Source organism: Tiliqua scincoides, chromosome 6, assembly GCF_035046505.1.
Source record: "Tiliqua scincoides isolate rTilSci1 chromosome 6, rTilSci1.hap2, whole genome shotgun sequence".
NCBI classification, from domain to species: domain Eukaryota; kingdom Metazoa; phylum Chordata; class Lepidosauria; order Squamata; family Scincidae; genus Tiliqua; species Tiliqua scincoides.
In genome coordinates, this window is record NC_089826.1 from 72,075,783 (window position 1) to 72,095,166 (window position 19,384).

The 19,384-nt window shown below is 42.5% G+C and overlaps 1 protein-coding gene across 3 annotated transcripts in view; it reads right to left on the reverse strand.

Annotated features, from left to right (window-relative positions):
* TBC1D1 (TBC1 domain family member 1) overlaps positions 1-19,384 on the reverse strand; it is a 109,730-nt gene that overhangs the window by 62,950 nt on the left and 27,396 nt on the right. For all 3 annotated transcript variants that reach the window (XM_066631704.1, XM_066631703.1, XM_066631702.1), the window contains exon 2: positions 1,007-1,540. In XM_066631704.1, the coding sequence (XP_066487801.1) occupies positions 1,007-1,540 (534 nt within the window). The remainder of the gene's footprint in view (positions 1-1,006; positions 1,541-19,384) is intronic.

A 19,384-nucleotide genomic window follows, 5' to 3' on the forward strand; every position in this document is an offset into this window, starting at 1 on the left:
CTTCACTGATCACATCGTATTACTGCAATTTGGGGGGAAGAAATTAATCCTTTGGAAAACTAACATCCTATTTAATTCCAATTTATATATTCCAGTACCAACTGGCATCTTACAAATTTGTCTGGAATATTCAAAAATCTCCTTCTACATCAGGTCTATGCCACTTGAGATCCATAAGGAGAATGCAGCCCAGCAGCAGAGAATCATGACTCATTAAAGGCTTAGTAAGCCTCCTGTTTTTGCTACCTGGGATGTAATTAACAGTTGTCAAATACCTGGTTGGGAAAATCAGTTTTACACTAAGCAGAAAACATGACTGCACATTTACACAACCAAACTTAGAGTGCAATCCTAACATGTGCTGAAACAAGCAGGCCAGCAGGCCTGCAATGTACCCAGCACAAGTTTGGGGCCAAAAGCGGCACAGCCCGAGGCAAGGGGAAATGTTTCCCCTTACTCCAGGTCATGCTGCAGTGGCCCCAATGGGTCTACTCAGATCTGTGCCACCTGAGGGGTGGAGCAAATCCAAACAGCCCAGGACTGTCCTGGACCACCCAAGAATGGGGTTAGGATCCAGCATACCTGCCAGATTCTGACCCCGCTTCCCGCCTACCCATGGTCCTGCCAGCCACTCACCATCCCCCTGTCCTGAAATGCCTTGCTCCCACCTCCTCCCTGCCCTCCCTATGCTCCCCCCCAGACCCTGCAATGGCCAAGCTTGACCAACACAACTCACCTTTCCTCCGAGACCCATGTCGGCGTGGGGGGGGCTGGCGCATGTCCGTGCGCTGGCCTATCTCCCCAATGAGTGATGCACAAGTGCTTTACAGCACTTTTGCAGCACTCCTAGGCCGGCAAAAGAGACCTACGTCGGCCCAAGTGCCTCATAGGATTGCACCCTTAATTTAACTGCAGTAGTTCAACACAGCAGTAGCTTCTGATAGCTGTTTCTATAAACTTGTTATCCAGTTTCAAGATTTTAGCAAATGCTGTAGCTGCATTTTACCGTGAACAACATAATCCGGTTCCCAGCAATATCTGTTGGTTGCACAACATTTTGCCCGTGGATAAATCGACTTTTTAAGTTCAGAGAAACAAGATCTTCATCAAAAGATCTGACGAAGCTATTACTCCTCATGCTTCTGGCTTGCACATCTTTTTTGAAAGACGAAGAACGTAGTCCAGGCTGAGAGTAAGATTTCCTCATTGGCCTTTTGTCCTGTTCTTCAGTAACCGAGGGCTGGAAGACGGATCTGAATTTATCACTTATAGAAAATCCTCCAGAGTGGCTGGTAGTTTCATGTTGTTGAGAGACTGAACCCGAGTCCAAGTTTTTGGTATAGCTAACATCGTTAAATTTTTCGATACATTCATCTATGAGTGCTGGAGGTGCATTTTTGTGTGCTACTGTCATTCGACCACAGAATAGCACCTCAAATTTTTTGCTAAAAGGGTCTTCAACATCTGAAAGGTTATTCTGAAATTCTTCTTGACGTGCAATTTTTCCAGCTTGTCTGATGGTGCTTATAATCTCAGGCACCTGGAAGAAAATGATAACATAATATCAGTCACTTATACAAGAGGGGTGAAATGGGATGTAAAAAGTAACCTATTTATAATTTCTATTTATATATTGCAATGCCAATTTGCAAACTCTCCCTGAATCAAAACCTACTTGTATACCAGGCCTGCACACCTTCCTATTGGGCCCTAACACTGGCACTGAGCTCCAGCTCAGATGCTAGTTGTCGTAAATATTCCATAAAGCACATTTACAGCACTCTCAAATCAGGGAGTGTCAGTGCTGGGCCCAGTGATGGAGGATGCCACCCAGCCACCTGGAGCAAGTTAAAAGCCTTTTGGGGAAGTAGGACGGCAGGATGGGAGAAGAACCGGCCCAGGAGAGGAGTGGGAACAGCGGATCCTAGCTCATCCTCCATGTCAGGCCAAAAAGTCTGACACAGAGGTTCTCAAGTCCCAGCGCCCAGAGGAACCGTAGCACCAAAATGGAGACCGCTATATCCCATGGGTGCTGGGAAGCTGCAAGAGCTCTCCTTGGCAGAAGGGGAATTTCGGCCCCTTCCCATGGGGAAAGCCCCAGGCCACACAATGGGGCTTCTCACATCTATGTCAGAGGATAGGATCTGGAAAACCTGAAAGAGTTTTTCAGCAATTTTCAACCACTGTACTCCAAACTACTGCGGCATGGAGGTTTAAAATAATTGATCTATGTGGTTCTGGTCTACACTCACTGCTGTTATGGCACAGGATTAGACCAAGTGAAAGCAGCTCCCAAGCCTCCAAGAACACAAATTGGGGCATATTTCTTTTCTCAAACAAGTTGCCTTTTGAGTTAATATACTGTATTTGCTCTTCTTTGCTTATCAATTTAAAAAGAACATATTCTACAATTCTGCTTCCCATCTGGTAAATGTAAGTTGGGTTTACTCAAAGTTTACAGTTAACAAATAGTTCATGTTGAAGCAAGCAGCACAAGAGTAGAAATAAGGCTTCCATTAAGAGAAGTCACAAAAATAGAGAAACAATATCTCAGAAACCATCAAAGGAACACTTTTAGGACAACTATTGATGTTTCTGTACCAGCATTTATTTGCTTAGTGCCTTTAAAAAAAAGATTTAAAATGTATCTTTATTTCATAAAGAGGATCTACCTCAGGATTTGACAAAGGTCTTAATAAGGTCATTTTATGGATAACAGACATAGCATTAGTCAGAGGGGTGCAATAAGGAAATGGGAATGATCTAAAAATGAGACAGGAAAAATTACTTCATTCTCTGAGCATGGTGCATGACTCAGATCACCAACATACAGTTTGGCTGCACTTTGAACTACGAGTAGTACTTGGGAGAGTGTAAGACTAACAGAACAGAACCTCTGAGCAATGCAAGCTATCAAGGGCACTGTTAATATGTTTTAAAGCTGGCACAAATAACGTCTTCATTCATGTTCAGTGTTATCATGAGCACAACCGTTTTGAAAATCAGTGCCAAACTTATCTGACAAAGCACAGCATGAGCATAGCATAGCATTCTTTAGAATGAGCAAGAGCTAACCACCAAAACTAGTTTTGGTTTCTTGACTACAAGACACTCAGTATACAACTGCCTTTTAATGGATAACTTGTCTTAGATGATGATTTCTGGGTAACACACGTATCTCCTTCCGTTGAGTATTCAGGATAATAATAAAATAGCTTGTCATAAAATGCATACAGATGACAATCTACTTGTGATCCCCTCTTCAACATTTTTATCTGTGATCCACACCCAAAATTAGAGTACTTGTTTACTTTGAGAACATCCATCTTGTGTAAAACAAATTAGGGGATGAAATTCTATTGCTATTTTTACACCCTTATTTTTGCTTCTGCAAATAACTGGGTTTAATTAAGTCTAAATACACTTATGCCATGTGGGCAGTTAAAGACGACCCACAACCACTTCAATTTGGGTATGCCAAAAATGGCCTGAACATGTACACACTCATGAAGACCTGTGGGTGTGAAAAAACAAGGACTAGTTGATGCATGTAGGAGTCATATGCGCCTCCTGGGACACTCCCATTCTGATACTTTTTCTCTGGCTAGTCCTATTTAAATATACAGTTTGTTGGGTAGAGTATTTTTAGAAACAGAAAAACACTTTAAATTAGTTTGTAAAGAGAGAATGAGAACTAAAATTATTAGTTTGTAAAGAGAGAACTACTTGGAAATGTGTTAGGTGCTGCGGGGAGCTCTGCTAGGATCTGTTGCTTTCCTAATTTGCCCCTATATGTAGTTCAAGCTAGGACATTTACACAACTACAGCAAAGATTCTCCTGGCCTATGGAGTCTGGTGACATACAAAGACCAACCCGAATCCTCTGCCCCCTAAAAGTTATAGTCTACTGCAGTGTTTCTCAAACTGTGGGTCAGGACCCTCTAGGTGGGTCATGAGCCAATTTCAGGGGTCCCCATTCATTTCAATATTTTATTTTTAATATATTAGATTTGATGCTACTAAGGTATGTGACTGCATTTGGGGAAATGTTACAGATCTGTTCTTTTAACAGGCTACTATGTTTATGCTTTTAACAATGATAGTAAATGGGACTTACTCCTGGGTAAGTGTGGGTAGGATTGCAGCCTAGGACTGCTAAAACTCTTCCTGCTTGATAATGTCACTTCTGGGCATGACATCACTTCCGGTGGGTCCTGACAGATTCTTAGTCTAAAAAGTGTGTCCTGATGGTAAAAGTTTAAGAACCACTGGTCTACAGTACACAAAATATGACATACATATGTAAAATGTACATGTACATGCTGATTACGCACGATGCTGAAGTTCAACAAGGCAAGATAGGATGGAGGCAATATATTTAAAGTTGGGTCTGTCCCAATAATACACGAAGGGATTTAAAAATCACATTAAGACATTCCGGTGTGGTTAAAAAAAACAACTTAATTCTACTCCCTTCCCCACTTTCCTATGAACTTAGGAGGTTCCTACATTGGATCAGAATCCTGAAGTCATTTTGGAGTGACTTCAGTTAAATGACAATTAAGTCACTCTGGAGTAATAGCCATTTTTCCTTTATTGTTGTAGGTCTTCCCTTTCTTATATTTATCAAATTATTGATGAATACTTGGCCATGTGCTAGTTCATTATACAATGAATCCCACCTGATTCCACAGCATGGAAGAAGTCAAGAGACTCAGATGATTCCCAAGTATCAATCCAACAGATACAATCAAGGTAATGAACTGAGATAATAAAATCTAGAGTAATGAAACCCCAATCAAGCATTTGCCCTAGACTCACATTGAAAGTGTTGGATGCACTGATGAGGGTTTCTAGCCTAGTGTAGTATAAGTAACCCGGACTACTAATACTTATGCTAAAAAAAAATCAAATCCTCTGTAGTCATGTGGGCAGAAATGCCCCATCATTTTTTAAAGTTTCTTTAAACTTTGTTTCCAATCCTTTGTAAAGTACTTTGGGTTCTTATGTTAGTTTAAAGCCTATTGTAAACAGAACAGGAATAGCACAAAACAGTACTCTATGTTCCATTAAATCAGCACAACTTGATATTTGTTCTAAAAAATTTTCAAGTTGTTGTGATCAATCTTTCTTCTCTTATGTTAAAACCTGGTTTAAAAGTATAGCCACAGACCTCTGTTTACCCATGTAACATGCCTACTCACATTAAATAAGTTGCAACTATATCCAAAATGGCCTTTCCTATAACTAAATGCTTTGTCCATTTGAGTATCTTGTTTGCTTCTTAAGACAGGTTTTTCTTTAATGAATCTGAAAATCATGGAGAATTGGTTTGTGAAAATTGATGTGTGTGAGATCCAGATGTCCCAAAATATATTTCCGTGGGATATGTAATTTTATAGGAACATTTTTATGAGAGACCTGCTGTCGTAGTTGAGGAGTCTTGTACGTCACAGGTCATTTCCCCTAGAGAACTACATTTGTTTATTTTTAAAAAGATGAGATGAGGGCTTCCATAGTTCTCATAGGACCACTACAGGTTTACTGATCCTCGCCTGAGTGCTTGCTATTTACTAGTAAAATAATCTGTGCATGATGCTATCTTAAATTACCTGGAGAACAAGATTTGATTCTAAGAACTTCCCAGTTCTGACATTGGTAGCTTGTCAGAACTCAGTTGATGACCTCAAGAGTAATAGGCAGCGATTCAACCTGTGCATCACCACCCAGCTCTGCCCAAATCAGTCGTGAACCTACCATAAAGTTACGAGGTGCTAGGGTGCCAGGCGCCAGGTGCTGTGGAAGGGCCATGTGGAAGCCTCTCTGAGGCTCCCAATGGGAGCAGAAACTATACTTCCAGTTTCCTGGAAGCACAATTTATAGTGTTGGGGAACCACAGAGAAGTTTCCCTGATGCAGGTCACATGAGGCTCCGTGAGCCTCAGGTGAGTAAGGGGAGCAGATTTGGGGGGGCAGCGGCAATAGCCTGCGGGAGGGCGCCATCGCAGACCTTTGTCCTGGGGAGGTCTGCTGCTGGGCCAAATGTGGGAATGGCAGGGAGACCAAACATATCAGCATGAACCAAAGGTTTATTACACCAGCAGGTCATTTGCATTCCATACAAAGTTTTCAATCAGGTTTTCCGCTGAACGAGGATGAGATGGCATTTGTTCAATACAGACTGCCTTGTCACTCCTTCCCCTCTGCTTTCCCCCACCATCAACTGCATAAACATAGTTTCATAGAGCCAAACTACAAAGAATACATATTTGAGTACTCACCCACATTTGAAAAAGAAAAAAAGAAAAAGTCATACAGAAAAGATGCATTGCCAGGGAGAAGGTGCCAGAACCTTTCTCCTTAGCATTTCTGCTTTTCACAGGCAGGACACTTTTAGTATAGGAGAACACTCATTGATGTGATTTCCCGATCTACACCTGGGTGCAAGAGCAGGAAGGGGAACAAGCTCAGTGGTCTAAAATACAAGGGTATTAGAGATTCACAGCAAATGACTAACCTTACTTTTCCATTTACTGGAAGCAATTGTTTTAATATTCAATGTGCAACTAAGCATGCAGCTTCTTCTGTAGTTTACTCCTATAATTAGAACAGGAAACAACCCCTGGGGTTGGGGAGGATGCACATGTCCTATTCTAAATGCTAACAGGTGCCCTCAGCAGCACTTCTATTCAAGGATGGTTTCACAAGGATTAAAGAGGGTAGGCTTACCTCCCTAGAAAATAATTACCAGATTGTGTGCCTCCCCCCTCTCCACAGGCTAGAGATTGCACACAAAGGAAAAAAAGCTACACAAGCCATAGCATAAAGAGAGTCAGACCATTTGTTCATCTAATTCCATCTCCTTTATTCCATCTCCTTTGCTGGGCTTTCTGTCAAAACAGCTGCCTGTTCTGAGGATTTTTGTTCCTGGTGGACAATTGGGACAAGTTGAGATTCTCCTGGTGTAATAACTACACTGCTACCCAGTAGTCTTCCTCCCTGAACCGACTGTCTCAGACCTGGTGTTGGGGACCCCCAGAATGGTGGTTCTGGGTCAACTTTACTTGCCTGCTAAGGATGCCATGTCAAGGGCGACTCATGACTAATGTGATAACCACAGGGTTGCCCCAATCAACTTACCTCAGGGCTGCACTGCAACTATATCAGTGCTGGAAAGATGGATAGGATTGGGCAGTGGCATCATTAGGATTTGTGTCACCTGGAACAGGAGGCCAGCATATCACCCCCATGAAAGACCTACTCCCATGCAGTGGGCGGGGCAATGCACCAGGCGGTGGGCGTGGTGATACAACATTGCCCCACACCACTGTTTTTTTTGCTATAACTTTTAATAGAAAAGATATTCCAACATGGTTTGTTTCATTGCATTTTGCATAAAGTTATGCATCGAACGATATATAACATGACGGTGTGTGTCACACAGTGCAGCTTGCACCTTCCTAGCGACAACACTGGGATTGGGCCCTTACACAGGCCTTTCCTAAGCCTGTTAACTCAGATGCTTTAGGTGAAGATGCCAAGTATTAAACCACTGTACTTTACATACACAAAGTATGTGATCTTTTTAAAAGGTGCAGACCCCTGTTTTTTTCCTGCAGAAAGGCAAGAGCTGTTTGCCTTCTGAGCAGCAAGAAGACAAAATAGGAACCCAGCTACCCTGCCAGCGCAAGCAACTTCTCAGCATATGGTGTGGGAACTGACACATAGAAGACAACAGTACCAATTGCTTCAACATTAAAAAAAATGCATGTGAACCTGAGAGAAATGAAGTTGTTGAGGCAAAAGAAGTGTGGTTCTATATTCAGTTCTCGCTCTCCCTGCTTAGAGATGTTTGTGCAAACATGCCTCTCTGTGGAATGCTCTTAAATAGCAAATGGGAGGACTAGCTGCCAGCAATATATCATCAGCTTCTAAGGATGTTGATGCAACTTCTTAAATGTAACAGGTTGGCATAAGTGAAAAGAAGGGTATCACACGGTCATTTTAGCCTGTGATAACCATGACAAAAAGCCAGTCAATTTTCAGTTTCATTGGTATGTTTAGAACAATTGGCATTAGAACTCAGATTCTGGCATGGCATCCCAGAAGTTGAGATCTCATCATTCTTCTTACTTCTTGCGCCATTTGTCCTCTCAGTGCTTCAGTAACCGCAACTTGCCCAGCAGTTCAATCCTAACCAACTTTCCAGCACTTATGCAGCTGCAATGCTGCCCTGAGGTATGGGAACAAACATGGGGAGGCCTCCAAAACTGTCCCCACCACAGGATGCAGAGTGCACCGTGTTGGCATGGCTGCACTGGTGCTGGAAAGTTAGCAAGGATTGGGCTGTAAATCTCCCCAAAGCTATATCATGTTCTCTCTTTGAAAGTAGATGCCATGTTTTTGCCTTTTCTTGTTATTTCAAAAGCTATTGGTTTTCACTTGATAGTTTTAAAGTGTTCATGGCTAGGAGTTACGGAGTTCATGGCTCAGTCACGGAGTTAGAAGTTCATGGCTAGTAATCCATTACGGGGTACAAGCCATGATGTGTATGCGCAACTTCCTGATTTTACAAATGGGTTATGTCAGAATGCCAGATGCAAGGGAGGGCACCAGGATGAGGTCTCTTGTTATCTGGTGTGCTCCCTGGGGCATTTGGTGGGCCGCTGTGAGATACAGGAAGCTGGGCTAGATGGGCCTATGGCCTGATCCAGTGGGGCTGTTCTTATGTTCTTAGGAGTTGCCTATGTCCATCACGTCACTCAAAACCAGCAGATTCAATGGCAACAGTCTAATTTGAATAAAACAAACGCTAGCAAGTATTTCAAACCATTTGTTGAATTTAGAAATATTATCTTCATGTGTAGCCTAGTAGTACATCTCTTGCCTGCTACTCCCTCATCATATCGATTGTTTATCTTTAAAGTTCTAATCAGAGACCTTTTAAGAATGACTATGTCAATAATTCATATTCTTATTTTCAATGGCTTCCTACTAAACCATTTAAGTGTAGTGAAGTACAATTCTTCATAACTGTTAAAGATTCAACATAGTAGCTACAGCATTATATTTAACAGCAGCCTGTAGATGTGGCTGGGGAAAAAGAGAGAGAGCTAGAAAAACATCCTGCAGACTGTGAGCTCAATCCTATCCAATTTTCCAGCACTGGTGCAGCCACAATGCAGCCCTGAGGTAAGGGAACAAATGTTCCCATACCTTGAAGAAGACTCTGTGACTGCCTCCCCATCACAGGGTACAGAGCATGCCCCACTGGCTCAGCTGCACTGGCACTGGAAAATTGGATAGGATTAGGCCCTGTGGCTGTTACTTCTGGAAAAGTAAGATGAAGTAACCTCTGAAAAAATGTTTCTGAACTTTATAGGCAGGAAAGCACTTGGTAACCTTACACTGGAATTATAAAATGATTATTTTAAGGTTTTATTATCAAATGTTGCTCAAATCCTACTCACTTCAATCCTACTCAATAATCAATCCTACTAACTTCAGAGGCATATTTGTTCTAACAACTAGAGTTTACTAACTTCAGATCTTGCAAATATTGTGCAGGTTGTCATACTGCCATTTGTTAATTAGCCTCTTCAGCAATTACTATGGGAATTAAGATAACATAGCAAGCTGAACGCTTTCCACATGTGCTGCCTCCGACGCATCCTCAGTATCACCTGGCAGGACAAAGTTCCAAACAACACAGTCCTGGAACGAGCTGGAATCCCTAGCGTGTATACAGTGCTGAAACAGAGACGCCTGCATTGGCTTGGTCATGTCGTGAGAATGGGCGATGTTTGGATCCCAAAGGATCTCCTCTATGGAGAATTTGTGCAAGGAAAGCGCCCTATGGGTAGACCATAGCTGCGCTACAAGGATATCTGCAAGAGGGATCTGAAGGCCTTAGGGATGGACCTCAACAAGTGGGAAACCCTAGCCTCTGAGCGGTCCGCTTGGAGGCAGGCTGTGCAGCATGGCCTTTCCCAGTTTGAAGAGACACTTTGCCAACAGACTGAGGCAAAGAAGGAAGGCCCATAGCCAGGGAGACAGACCAGGGACACACTATACTTGCTCCCAGTGTGGAAGGGATTGTCACTCCCGAATCGGCTTTTTCAGCCACACTAGACGCTTTGCCAGACCCACCATTCAGAGTGCGATACCATAGTCTTTCAAGACTGAAGGCTGCCAATAATGCACGGTATACAGAATGAGAAAAACATGAATTAGATCTTTGCAAACCAAAGGCAAGAAGACCTTGCCATTTTCTTGGCTTCTGCAAATAAGTTATGGTGGAGGAATCTCTTCTGAATAAACATCAAATTCCTTGGAAAGATTAAAAAAGAAAAGTCTTGCAAATGTTTGCCAAGCAAGTACTTCAAGGAAGGGTAAAGGTGATCCGAAGACAGACAGAACCAGATATGTAATCTTTTTCCTTTTCAAACTGAACTACTAACAACATACTAACAACAAAGTATGGATTAAATACACATTGCAAATGTGGACTTAAATACAAACAAAATAGGGTAATTAAGAATCACCTGGAGTAGGAATGCAAACCATTGCTTGTCTTCTGTAGCTAACTCCTTTCAATCTCAGCTTGATGGTGTGTCAAAAGGTCTTAGAACATAAACTTCAAAATTTATTGAGACAAGTGACTGTTAAACGTTGTAGAGACTCACACTCACATATTTCTGCAGCTGGGTTGCACAGTTCCCAACAGGAATTCAGGCTGGATCTGTGACTTCTGGTTTGGCAGAAGCATTTCTAGAGTGATCTATGTAATGCGGGTTTTTCCCTGGAGGTCTAGGGTAGTGATGGCCTAGGGCAGCGATGTTGAACCTTTTAGGCTCAGCATGGCAAAACTCTGCTGGCATGTCTCTCTCTCTCTCTCTCTCTCTCTCTCATACACAAAATTATTTACATATTCATTTATTTAAAAAAAAATACAGTCCCTACATTCCCTAGTGGTGCTATGTATTATATAAAGAAACAACAAATTTAAAAAAAATTAAAAAAATGAAATGCAAGTAAAACAAACTTAGTTGTTGTCAGGGGTTGGTGAACGCTGACATGTCATCTTTGACATGAATGTCATAAGGTCACCTCACTGGTCTAGACTGTTAGGATTTGGGACAAGAAGGTTTTATTTCAGATTTTCAACAGCACACTGAGGTTCCAATCCTGACCTCCCTCAGCACTGGCACTAAGTCCTAGCACCAGCACTGGCTGCCGTAAAGCACATCTATGACACCCAGGGTGAAGGGAGCGCTGGTACGGGCCCACACCAGTCAGGCGTCAGGTCCAGCACCAGCAGAAGGACACACTGCCGCTGGGGTAAGTGAGACCTCCAGGCAGCAGTGAGGCCTCTTGGGAGCGAAGGGAAGGTGGGGCAGGAACCAGAGTGGGAGGGGACTGGGATTGGCTGAGCTCTGCTCTACTGGATCCTGAACTCTGTGTCAGGATCAGGCCCAACACGGAGTCTCTCAAGTCTGTGCCAGCAAAATAGGCTTAAGAAGCACAATTGCGGGGCTTTCGGCTCTTCCCAGGGGAAGGTGATGAAAGTCCCCCGTCCCCCAAGACGACTCCCGGCAGCTTCCTAGCACCTGCTGGAGTCAGCATTAGTTGCTTTGGCACTGCTGCTCCAGTGGGCGCTGGGAAGCTCAGGATTGGGCTTTAATTCCCTGGGTGACTTTAGCCAAGTTCCTGTTCCTCAAATTTTGTTTAAGGACTTCTAAATGGTTTTCCTTTTTAGTATTCCTGTTTTTTAAGTTGTATTTTGTTTGTATTATACAGATTTTGTTTGTATTACACAGATTTAATGTAAGTCATCTTATGTATTTTTCGTAAAAAAAAAATATGTACATATGAATTAGTACCAACTTCCCCAACTCTAAAATGGGAACAGAACCAACATGATGAAGATTGCAAAGCTTAGTACTATACCTATACAGAACTTCTCTTGTCAACAGCTGCAAAAAAAAAGGTAGTTGTTGCAACTGTTGCAGTTGCAGCAAAATCAGCAAAGACTAGTGTAGCAACTTAATGAACTAATTTATTTCAGCATAAATAAATTGTTAGTCTATAAGATGCTACAAAACTCTTATCAGTATCTAAAAACTGACAGACAGCCCAATCTTATCCCATTTTACTGTAAGCAACTGCGCCAGCAGAAGCTGCACAGAATGCTACAGGGGGGCCATCAGAAAGCCTGCAAAAGGTAAGGCAAAATATTTTATCCTTGGCTCTCCACAGGTTCCCATTGGCCTCCTTGGACTTACACCATAGCTGGCATAAGTCCAAGGAAAGTCAAGGGTGGGGCAGGCTGAAAATGGGGGATAAGATCTGGCATGCACAACTACTGCTGAATCCATCCCCTCCTTTCCCCAACACACCAACCAGTTTCTCCTCCAAAATGCCCCATTAGTCTGCCTCCTTGCCCATTGCTTACCCTTATGGATCACTCACAAGTGCTTCCAGAGCTTTTTGGAGCTGCAGCCACTTGCACCACACCTCTTGCCATTTGCAGCAGTAGTCCAGCAGCATGTTGCAGTGACCCAGGTTGCATGCTACCATAAGGACACTAGGAGCCCAATCCTGACCTCACTGCACCAGCCCGTCACCAGCACTGAGTGTCATAAATGTGCCATAAGGCACATAAGGCACACTCACAACACTCAGTGCTGGGTCAGCGCTGGCAACGACTCAGCACCAGGCACCCAGCCAGAGGCCTGCTGCATGTTGCCCAGAGCAAGGGACGAGCTCTGGGCAGTGGAGAGGTTAGTCGAGGTGGGGGGGAAGGTGAGGAAGGGGGAGGGAGTGGGGCAGAACTGGCAGAGCTCTGCTCCACCGGATCCAGAATCCCGCGTCGGGCCTCCAGGCACAATACAGGACCTCTCAACTCTGCTCCAGCAAAATAGCCTGCACAGACTTGAGTAGCCCTGTTGTAGGGTTTGTGCCTTTCCCCAAATGTCCACTTCCCCTGAGGAGACTCCAGAAGCTGCCTGATGCCCCCAGGATGCAGCAGTCACCATTTTGGAACCACTGTTCTTCTGGGCGCTGGGAAGTTTAGGAAGTTGTTCTTCTGGGAGCTGGGAAGCCATGTTGCAGTTCCGGCAACACGTTGGGCTCTTAACTTATCCAGTTGACTAAGCTAACCCACTAATCCTTCTAAGTGCTATCATTTCAAAGGGTTGTTGAAATATATCAACACAACAATGAATTTCTAGAAGAGGAACACTCTTAAGATTAGGAATCCTGTACTTCCCAGGACAACCATGAATAACATGTGACTGTCTGAAAAGATGCAAATGGACAGGTGCATCACTGTGTAGTTGGGCACAAGGAAAATTATGGGGCAGCAGTAAGAAGAAGGGTTTTCGGTTCCACTCAGGACAAATAATTCGAACAGAGAAGAACAGAAAGGAAAAGCTTTTTCTTACTCCATGTACGGGGGCCCTTCCCTTAAATCAGACCCAATGGCAATGTACCGAGGTGAACCGTAAGCAGCCGCAGTCACCAACCACATATATTTACTGAAGAGGATGATGAATTTTTCTGAAAAGGGGTTCTACATACATTGTAAGAGAAACGCATTGCATTTTAATAAGCACCATTGGCTTTGTTTTCTTGAAGGCACTCAAGGAAATGAGAATACCGATGTGACTATACACACCGACACAAACACTTCTGTAAAAAAAAGGAAGGTATTCTTTCATTACAACATGTATGCAGATTATGAGGGAAATTCTGCAAATGTCAAATAACTTATTCAGGGGATTTCTGTCCCTGCAGCTCAATGCTGTCCTAGATAGAGAGAGTACAGTATATGTGTGTGTAAAACTATTCTGAATTCTCTCATGCAGAATTAAAATGTGCGCATTTTGAATCACAAACCAGAGCTACTCTTTTGTTTTCTTAGTTAAAAAAAAATACAACCCTATAGCAGCACAATTATCTTATCACATTTCATTCCCTGTGCTACCCAGTGCCCACACATGGAGGAAAACGGAGTGGAAGTGGACGCCCCAGCCAAGCGACCGATACAGACTGATAACAGACCATATAAACAGCCTCTGAAACTTCTACTTGAGGGCTGCTTCAGCAGATGCACGGTTTCATACTCCCAGGGGATTGCAAAGGTATCTCTACATTTCTGGACCAAATAAGACTGAGAACATTGTGCTGTACAGTACAGTACTGCCCAGAACCAACAAGAATGGATACAATGAAATGAATGAGGAGTCTTCACCTACTATACAATGCTATATATAAAATGGCATTTTCCACTTCTGCAAATTTCCTGGGAGGCAAGAATGATAACTTAATAACTTTCTATGCATTTGATACATTTTCATCCAATTTAACTTTTGCTCTTCCCCTGTACTGTATCTTTCTTTTTCCAAGTCCCCAGATCAAGCCACAGCTTTTGGAGAGACAAATAAAGAAGTAAAGAAAAAAATCAATAGCCACCTACCTTTGCCACCCAGCTGAACAATGGTGACATCCTAATGAAGGTAGATACAGACGCCTATGGCAAGTCGAAATGCTAGCCACTTTCTCCTCTTCTAGTTCAGTGTTTGCTCTTTCATAAGGACACCCTCTCTTACATCTGCCCCAAGTAGTAAACTCCTGGAGCGAGAGACATGAAAGCAGCTTCTTTCAACCAATTCACTCCCATGCTGCAAAGAAGCACTCTCATTCCCAGGTCTGCAAGTAGCTATGAGGTCACCAGGCTCACACAATTCCGCCTTCTATCAGAGACTCAGGGCAAAAAAGGAAAAAGGCTGGGTGTCGTTCAGGGAAGGAGAAGGGACTCTTCCATAGGCTGCTTTCAAAAGACAACTCCTCCTACTGCTCCCAGGGAGAGTGGGGGAGAGGCAAGAAAGTAGCAACAAAGTCTTGCTCTGTAAATCGCTCAGGAAGTTGTGAAATGCAGCAGTTTGTGTTTTTGTCTTGGCTGCAATAACATGCCAAGATGGGGAAAAAATTGTGAACATACACTGACTACTTTAAGGAGTGCTGTACAAAAGCCGGTATTCATAAGCACTACTTAAAAAAAACAAACACACAACTAACCGTTAATACAGATTTCAGGAAACATCCCCAACATTCAAATAAATAATGTCACTACTAACTAAAGACAAAATACAAAATGCAGTGAAAGCGTTTTTATCTTTGTTAAAAGTGTAAAGTGCGTAATGATTTTTGTAATACAGTACTGAAATACCAAGGATAGGTGCTCTATTTTGTGACTCCTGTCACTTGATTTCAAAAATTGACAAAATATCTGTAATTACTTTTTGCGGTTTTGAGGTTAAATGCTTTACATACTTATTTTTTGCACTAGAAATGGCAAGCACAAGAACTTCTTTATTGAACTGCTGGAATACCTCCTGCTCCCAAATGTATATAATCATAGGGTAAAAGTAAAGAGAAACATGTTAGAACATGTTATCCAGCACCAGCAATACAAATGTTTCATCTATGGCTTCATCTTTGTGTCAAATGCTAGGATTAGTAAACATTTCCCCCCTGCACTCCAAATGGTACATTATCCTCCCAAATCCAACTGGAAAAGTGATATTTGGCAAAATAATACCATTATATGTTGGAGACTTATTAGAAGATCCCAGATTAATATTCACATGTTTCTCTGACTTTGTTCAAGCATTGCACATATATGCAAGCATTTTTAATACACCCAATATGATTAAGGGCACAAGCGTAACCAGGTCTACTCAGAAGTAAGTCCTATTTTGTTCAGTGGGGCTTACTCTCAGGAAAGTGTGGTTAGGATTGCAGCCTAAGGATGATATTATGATCTGCAACAGGGTAAGGTAGTAACATTCAAAATATATTATACTGCTCATTGAAAATAAGGATCTGAGTTTGGGTTTGCCGTAGGTAACCCTCTTTTAGCAAAAGACAAAACAAAAAATGTCCCCATTGTGAATATTTGCATATATTTGAAGTTATTGTGTGTTTTGGATGGTCATTTGTATTAACAAGCTTTCAATGAAATACACAAGAAAGAGATCTAGTGTTGTGTAGTAGGAGGTGCATCTGATTAGGACTGCAATCTATACACACTTACACAGGAGTAAGTCACACTAAACTCAGGCTACAATCCTATCCACACTTTCCTGGGAATAAGCCCCATTGACTATAATGACACACATCGGATTAGGCTCTCAGTGGGCTTACTTCTGAGTAAACGTGCATAGGCTAGGGAGACCCGGGTTCAAATACCCACTCAGCCACAAAAACCCTTGGGATGGCTTGGGATCTCCCAGTCTAACCTACTTCATTGCATTGTGGGGGAGGGGGGAGAAATCTGTATTCCATTTTGAGCTCCTTGGAAGAGGAATGGTATAGAAATGTATAACAGACAATTTTTTAAAAGGTTGAGAAGCTACAATTAACAGCACTACATAGAAATCACTCTACTTACCCCAAGGACATGGACATTATAATTATGGAAGCTGGTGCACTGTTCATTAGGAACAACTTGCGCCCTGGGCAACATGCGGTGGTAGTGGTAGACCTTTACTTGCCTCACCTGTCACAAAAACAAGGGATGCCGACACCATCGCTATATCTTTCATAATCCACTTGAGTACCTCTTCTAGGAATGAGCGTGTGTTTCTGAAGGCCAGTTCTAGCCCCCCCCCCCTTTAATGAAGAAGCTTTTGAATGTGGGCTGCTTCTTAGGACCAATTATCCTATATCATTCTCTTGATTCTCTTGTAATCAAGGCTTTCTCTGCATGTACTGTCCTCTAAGATACAGGTGAAAGACTCTCCAGAGGCCAAAACAAGAGAGTATTCCAATAACAACCACCATCAACCCTGTGTTTATACAGCACTTTAGAGCATTCAAAGCACTTCACCTACATTACCTTTGGTGATGAACAACCTTGTAAGGGAAGGTCAGTACAATTATCTTCATATTGCAGATGGGGCTGAACCAGGACATCAGGGTTTTGCCTAAGGCTATCTAATGCATTCACAGACATAACATCTGAACTGGGAGCTCCTAGCTCCCATTTCAGGTTCTTAGCCATTATGCTGCTCTAGCTTTCAGACTTTAAAATATATTCATTCACCTTTTAACTTGCCAAGAGCTATTAGAACACAAAACTCAGCAGCTATTGACCTTGTTCAAAAAAGGCCTAAATTATATTGCCATAATATTGATTTGGAGCCAGAAACAAAGTTCTCTGGTTGCGGGATTATCATTCTAAAAGTAAGGTGAGAAGCTCTAATGCTTTGGATTAGTTTGCTTTCAGAATTCTTCACGGTAATAGCAATGTTTGCATAGCATTTTAAAATGATGTCATGTTAATTGGGTAGGTGACCAGCAAAGACAGGCGTGTGGCCATAAAACAAGGAACGCCTGCCACAGTTATAAAGCTGCCCTTAGACAAATTTATTTATGTCCCCCAGTTACACAGTAAAAGTGAAGTCAGCAAGTTAAAAAGGGGTTATTTTGAGAGACAGTGGAACGGTTTTCAGAAATTAAAGAATGCATTTTCATTTATTTCACCCTAATGTTTGTTCATCTATTTCCACCACTCCAAAAAAAAAAAAAAAAGTTAGCAGAACAGACATCCGAAAAATAGAACCTCATCTTTAATGTTTATGGCAGCTCGTGAAAAGATTAAACAACTCTGTTTCCAAGAGTATTGTATATATATATATTTTTAAAAATAGGAAAATTCAGGAACATGCCATCCAGAAGTATAAAAATACCAAACTGTATCATATGTAATGCTTTGGAAATGCCTTGAAAACAGCAATTTATGAATGGGGAGCTGTGATAATCTGGTATACATGGGTAAACCAGGATGGGAGGGAAAAAGGAATGACACCTTAATTCACCTGCGAGAGTCATTAGACCAGTTTACAAATAATGGGAAACCAATTCCAGCTATATGTATACAGCTTTTAACTCTCCCAGGCCCTTACACTCTCTCTTTCTCTTTCCTCCATCACAGCCATGACATCAACGTCTTGGCGTCTTTATTCATGAGAAGACAGCAACTGTGGTTTAACTCTGGCTTCCAAACCGGGATGTGAAGCCAACTTCAACGTCTGATTTCACATCCTGGATTGGAAACCAGTTAAGCCACAGTTATGCTTTGCATGAGCTGAGGGGAAGCGATAGTGCACAGGTTTGGGAAAGTTAGGTGCATGTTTATGTTTTGTGAAACTATGGTCTGAACTGGCCTACTGCCCTGAGGCCAAACATCCAGAGGAAGCAAGGTTGCATCTGTGATCACTGCCACAGCAGCAACCAGCTCACTTTTCACATCATTTCTGGCTTGAATGGAGATGTTTCTGGAGCAGATTCCCTTGAAAATTGCCTCTCTGAATATGGCAACTGCGGGAGCAGTTCTGCTCAAACTGGAAATTTACTAGCTTGAACATTAGTTGCTACTGCTGCTACAAGTGGGGGAGGGGGTGAGAGAACTGCTGGCAGCAGGATCTGGGGAGCCCTTGACCCAAGCTGGGTTCTGAACTTCCACCCCTGGCACTTGTATGCACATACTTGCATGTATGCACACTCTTCCCCCAGCAGACCAATCTCTGAGCTTCTGGGGGTGCAGCAGGAAAGATGGTTTCCACTGAGATGAGCAACTCATGCTACCACTGCATTCAGGAAAAGTTTCAGAAGTCTGTCACATGGGGTCCCTGAGAGTTTGTGCATGATCTGGCTGACCTCTGAATCCACTGGGGATGGGAACGGTCTTCCCTAAGCCTAGGGTGGTCAACCTATTGGCAATTAGGGTGGTCAACTGGCAACTTACATAAGCCAATGCATATGCTATGCAAAACTAAGAAAAAGAAATGCTTTGGCTGTATATGGTTGTTGTCTTTACATTTGAGGCAATGATTCAAAAAGCAAGGGACTTGGACGTTCCTCAATCCCCATCTCAACAATTTCAAGTTCTAACTGTACATGTTAGGTGAATTCATAGTTCCTAAAACATTTGAAAACTTCCCCAGAAGTTGCAGTTCCCCAGAAATTTTCTCCTACCTAATCGCAATAGCAGACCTAACTCAGAGGTCACCAGGTCACCAGGGTTTGCGTCACCTGGTGCAAGAGCTCATTGCATCAGCCCCACGATGGACCTCCTCCCATACCAGACCATACAGAATAAATTACAACATCATATGGACAACCTAAATGCAATTGCATCACTACGGATAGTTAACTATCCGTTAACTATCCCCATTAACTATGTATTTATATATGTATGTATTTAAATATGTAACAGTACAGGTCATCCAACAAATCACTAACCAACAAAAAACCAGTGGCCAGCTTAATGCCATTCACACAACTGAGTAAGAGTTCTAGGATTATCTCTGATACAT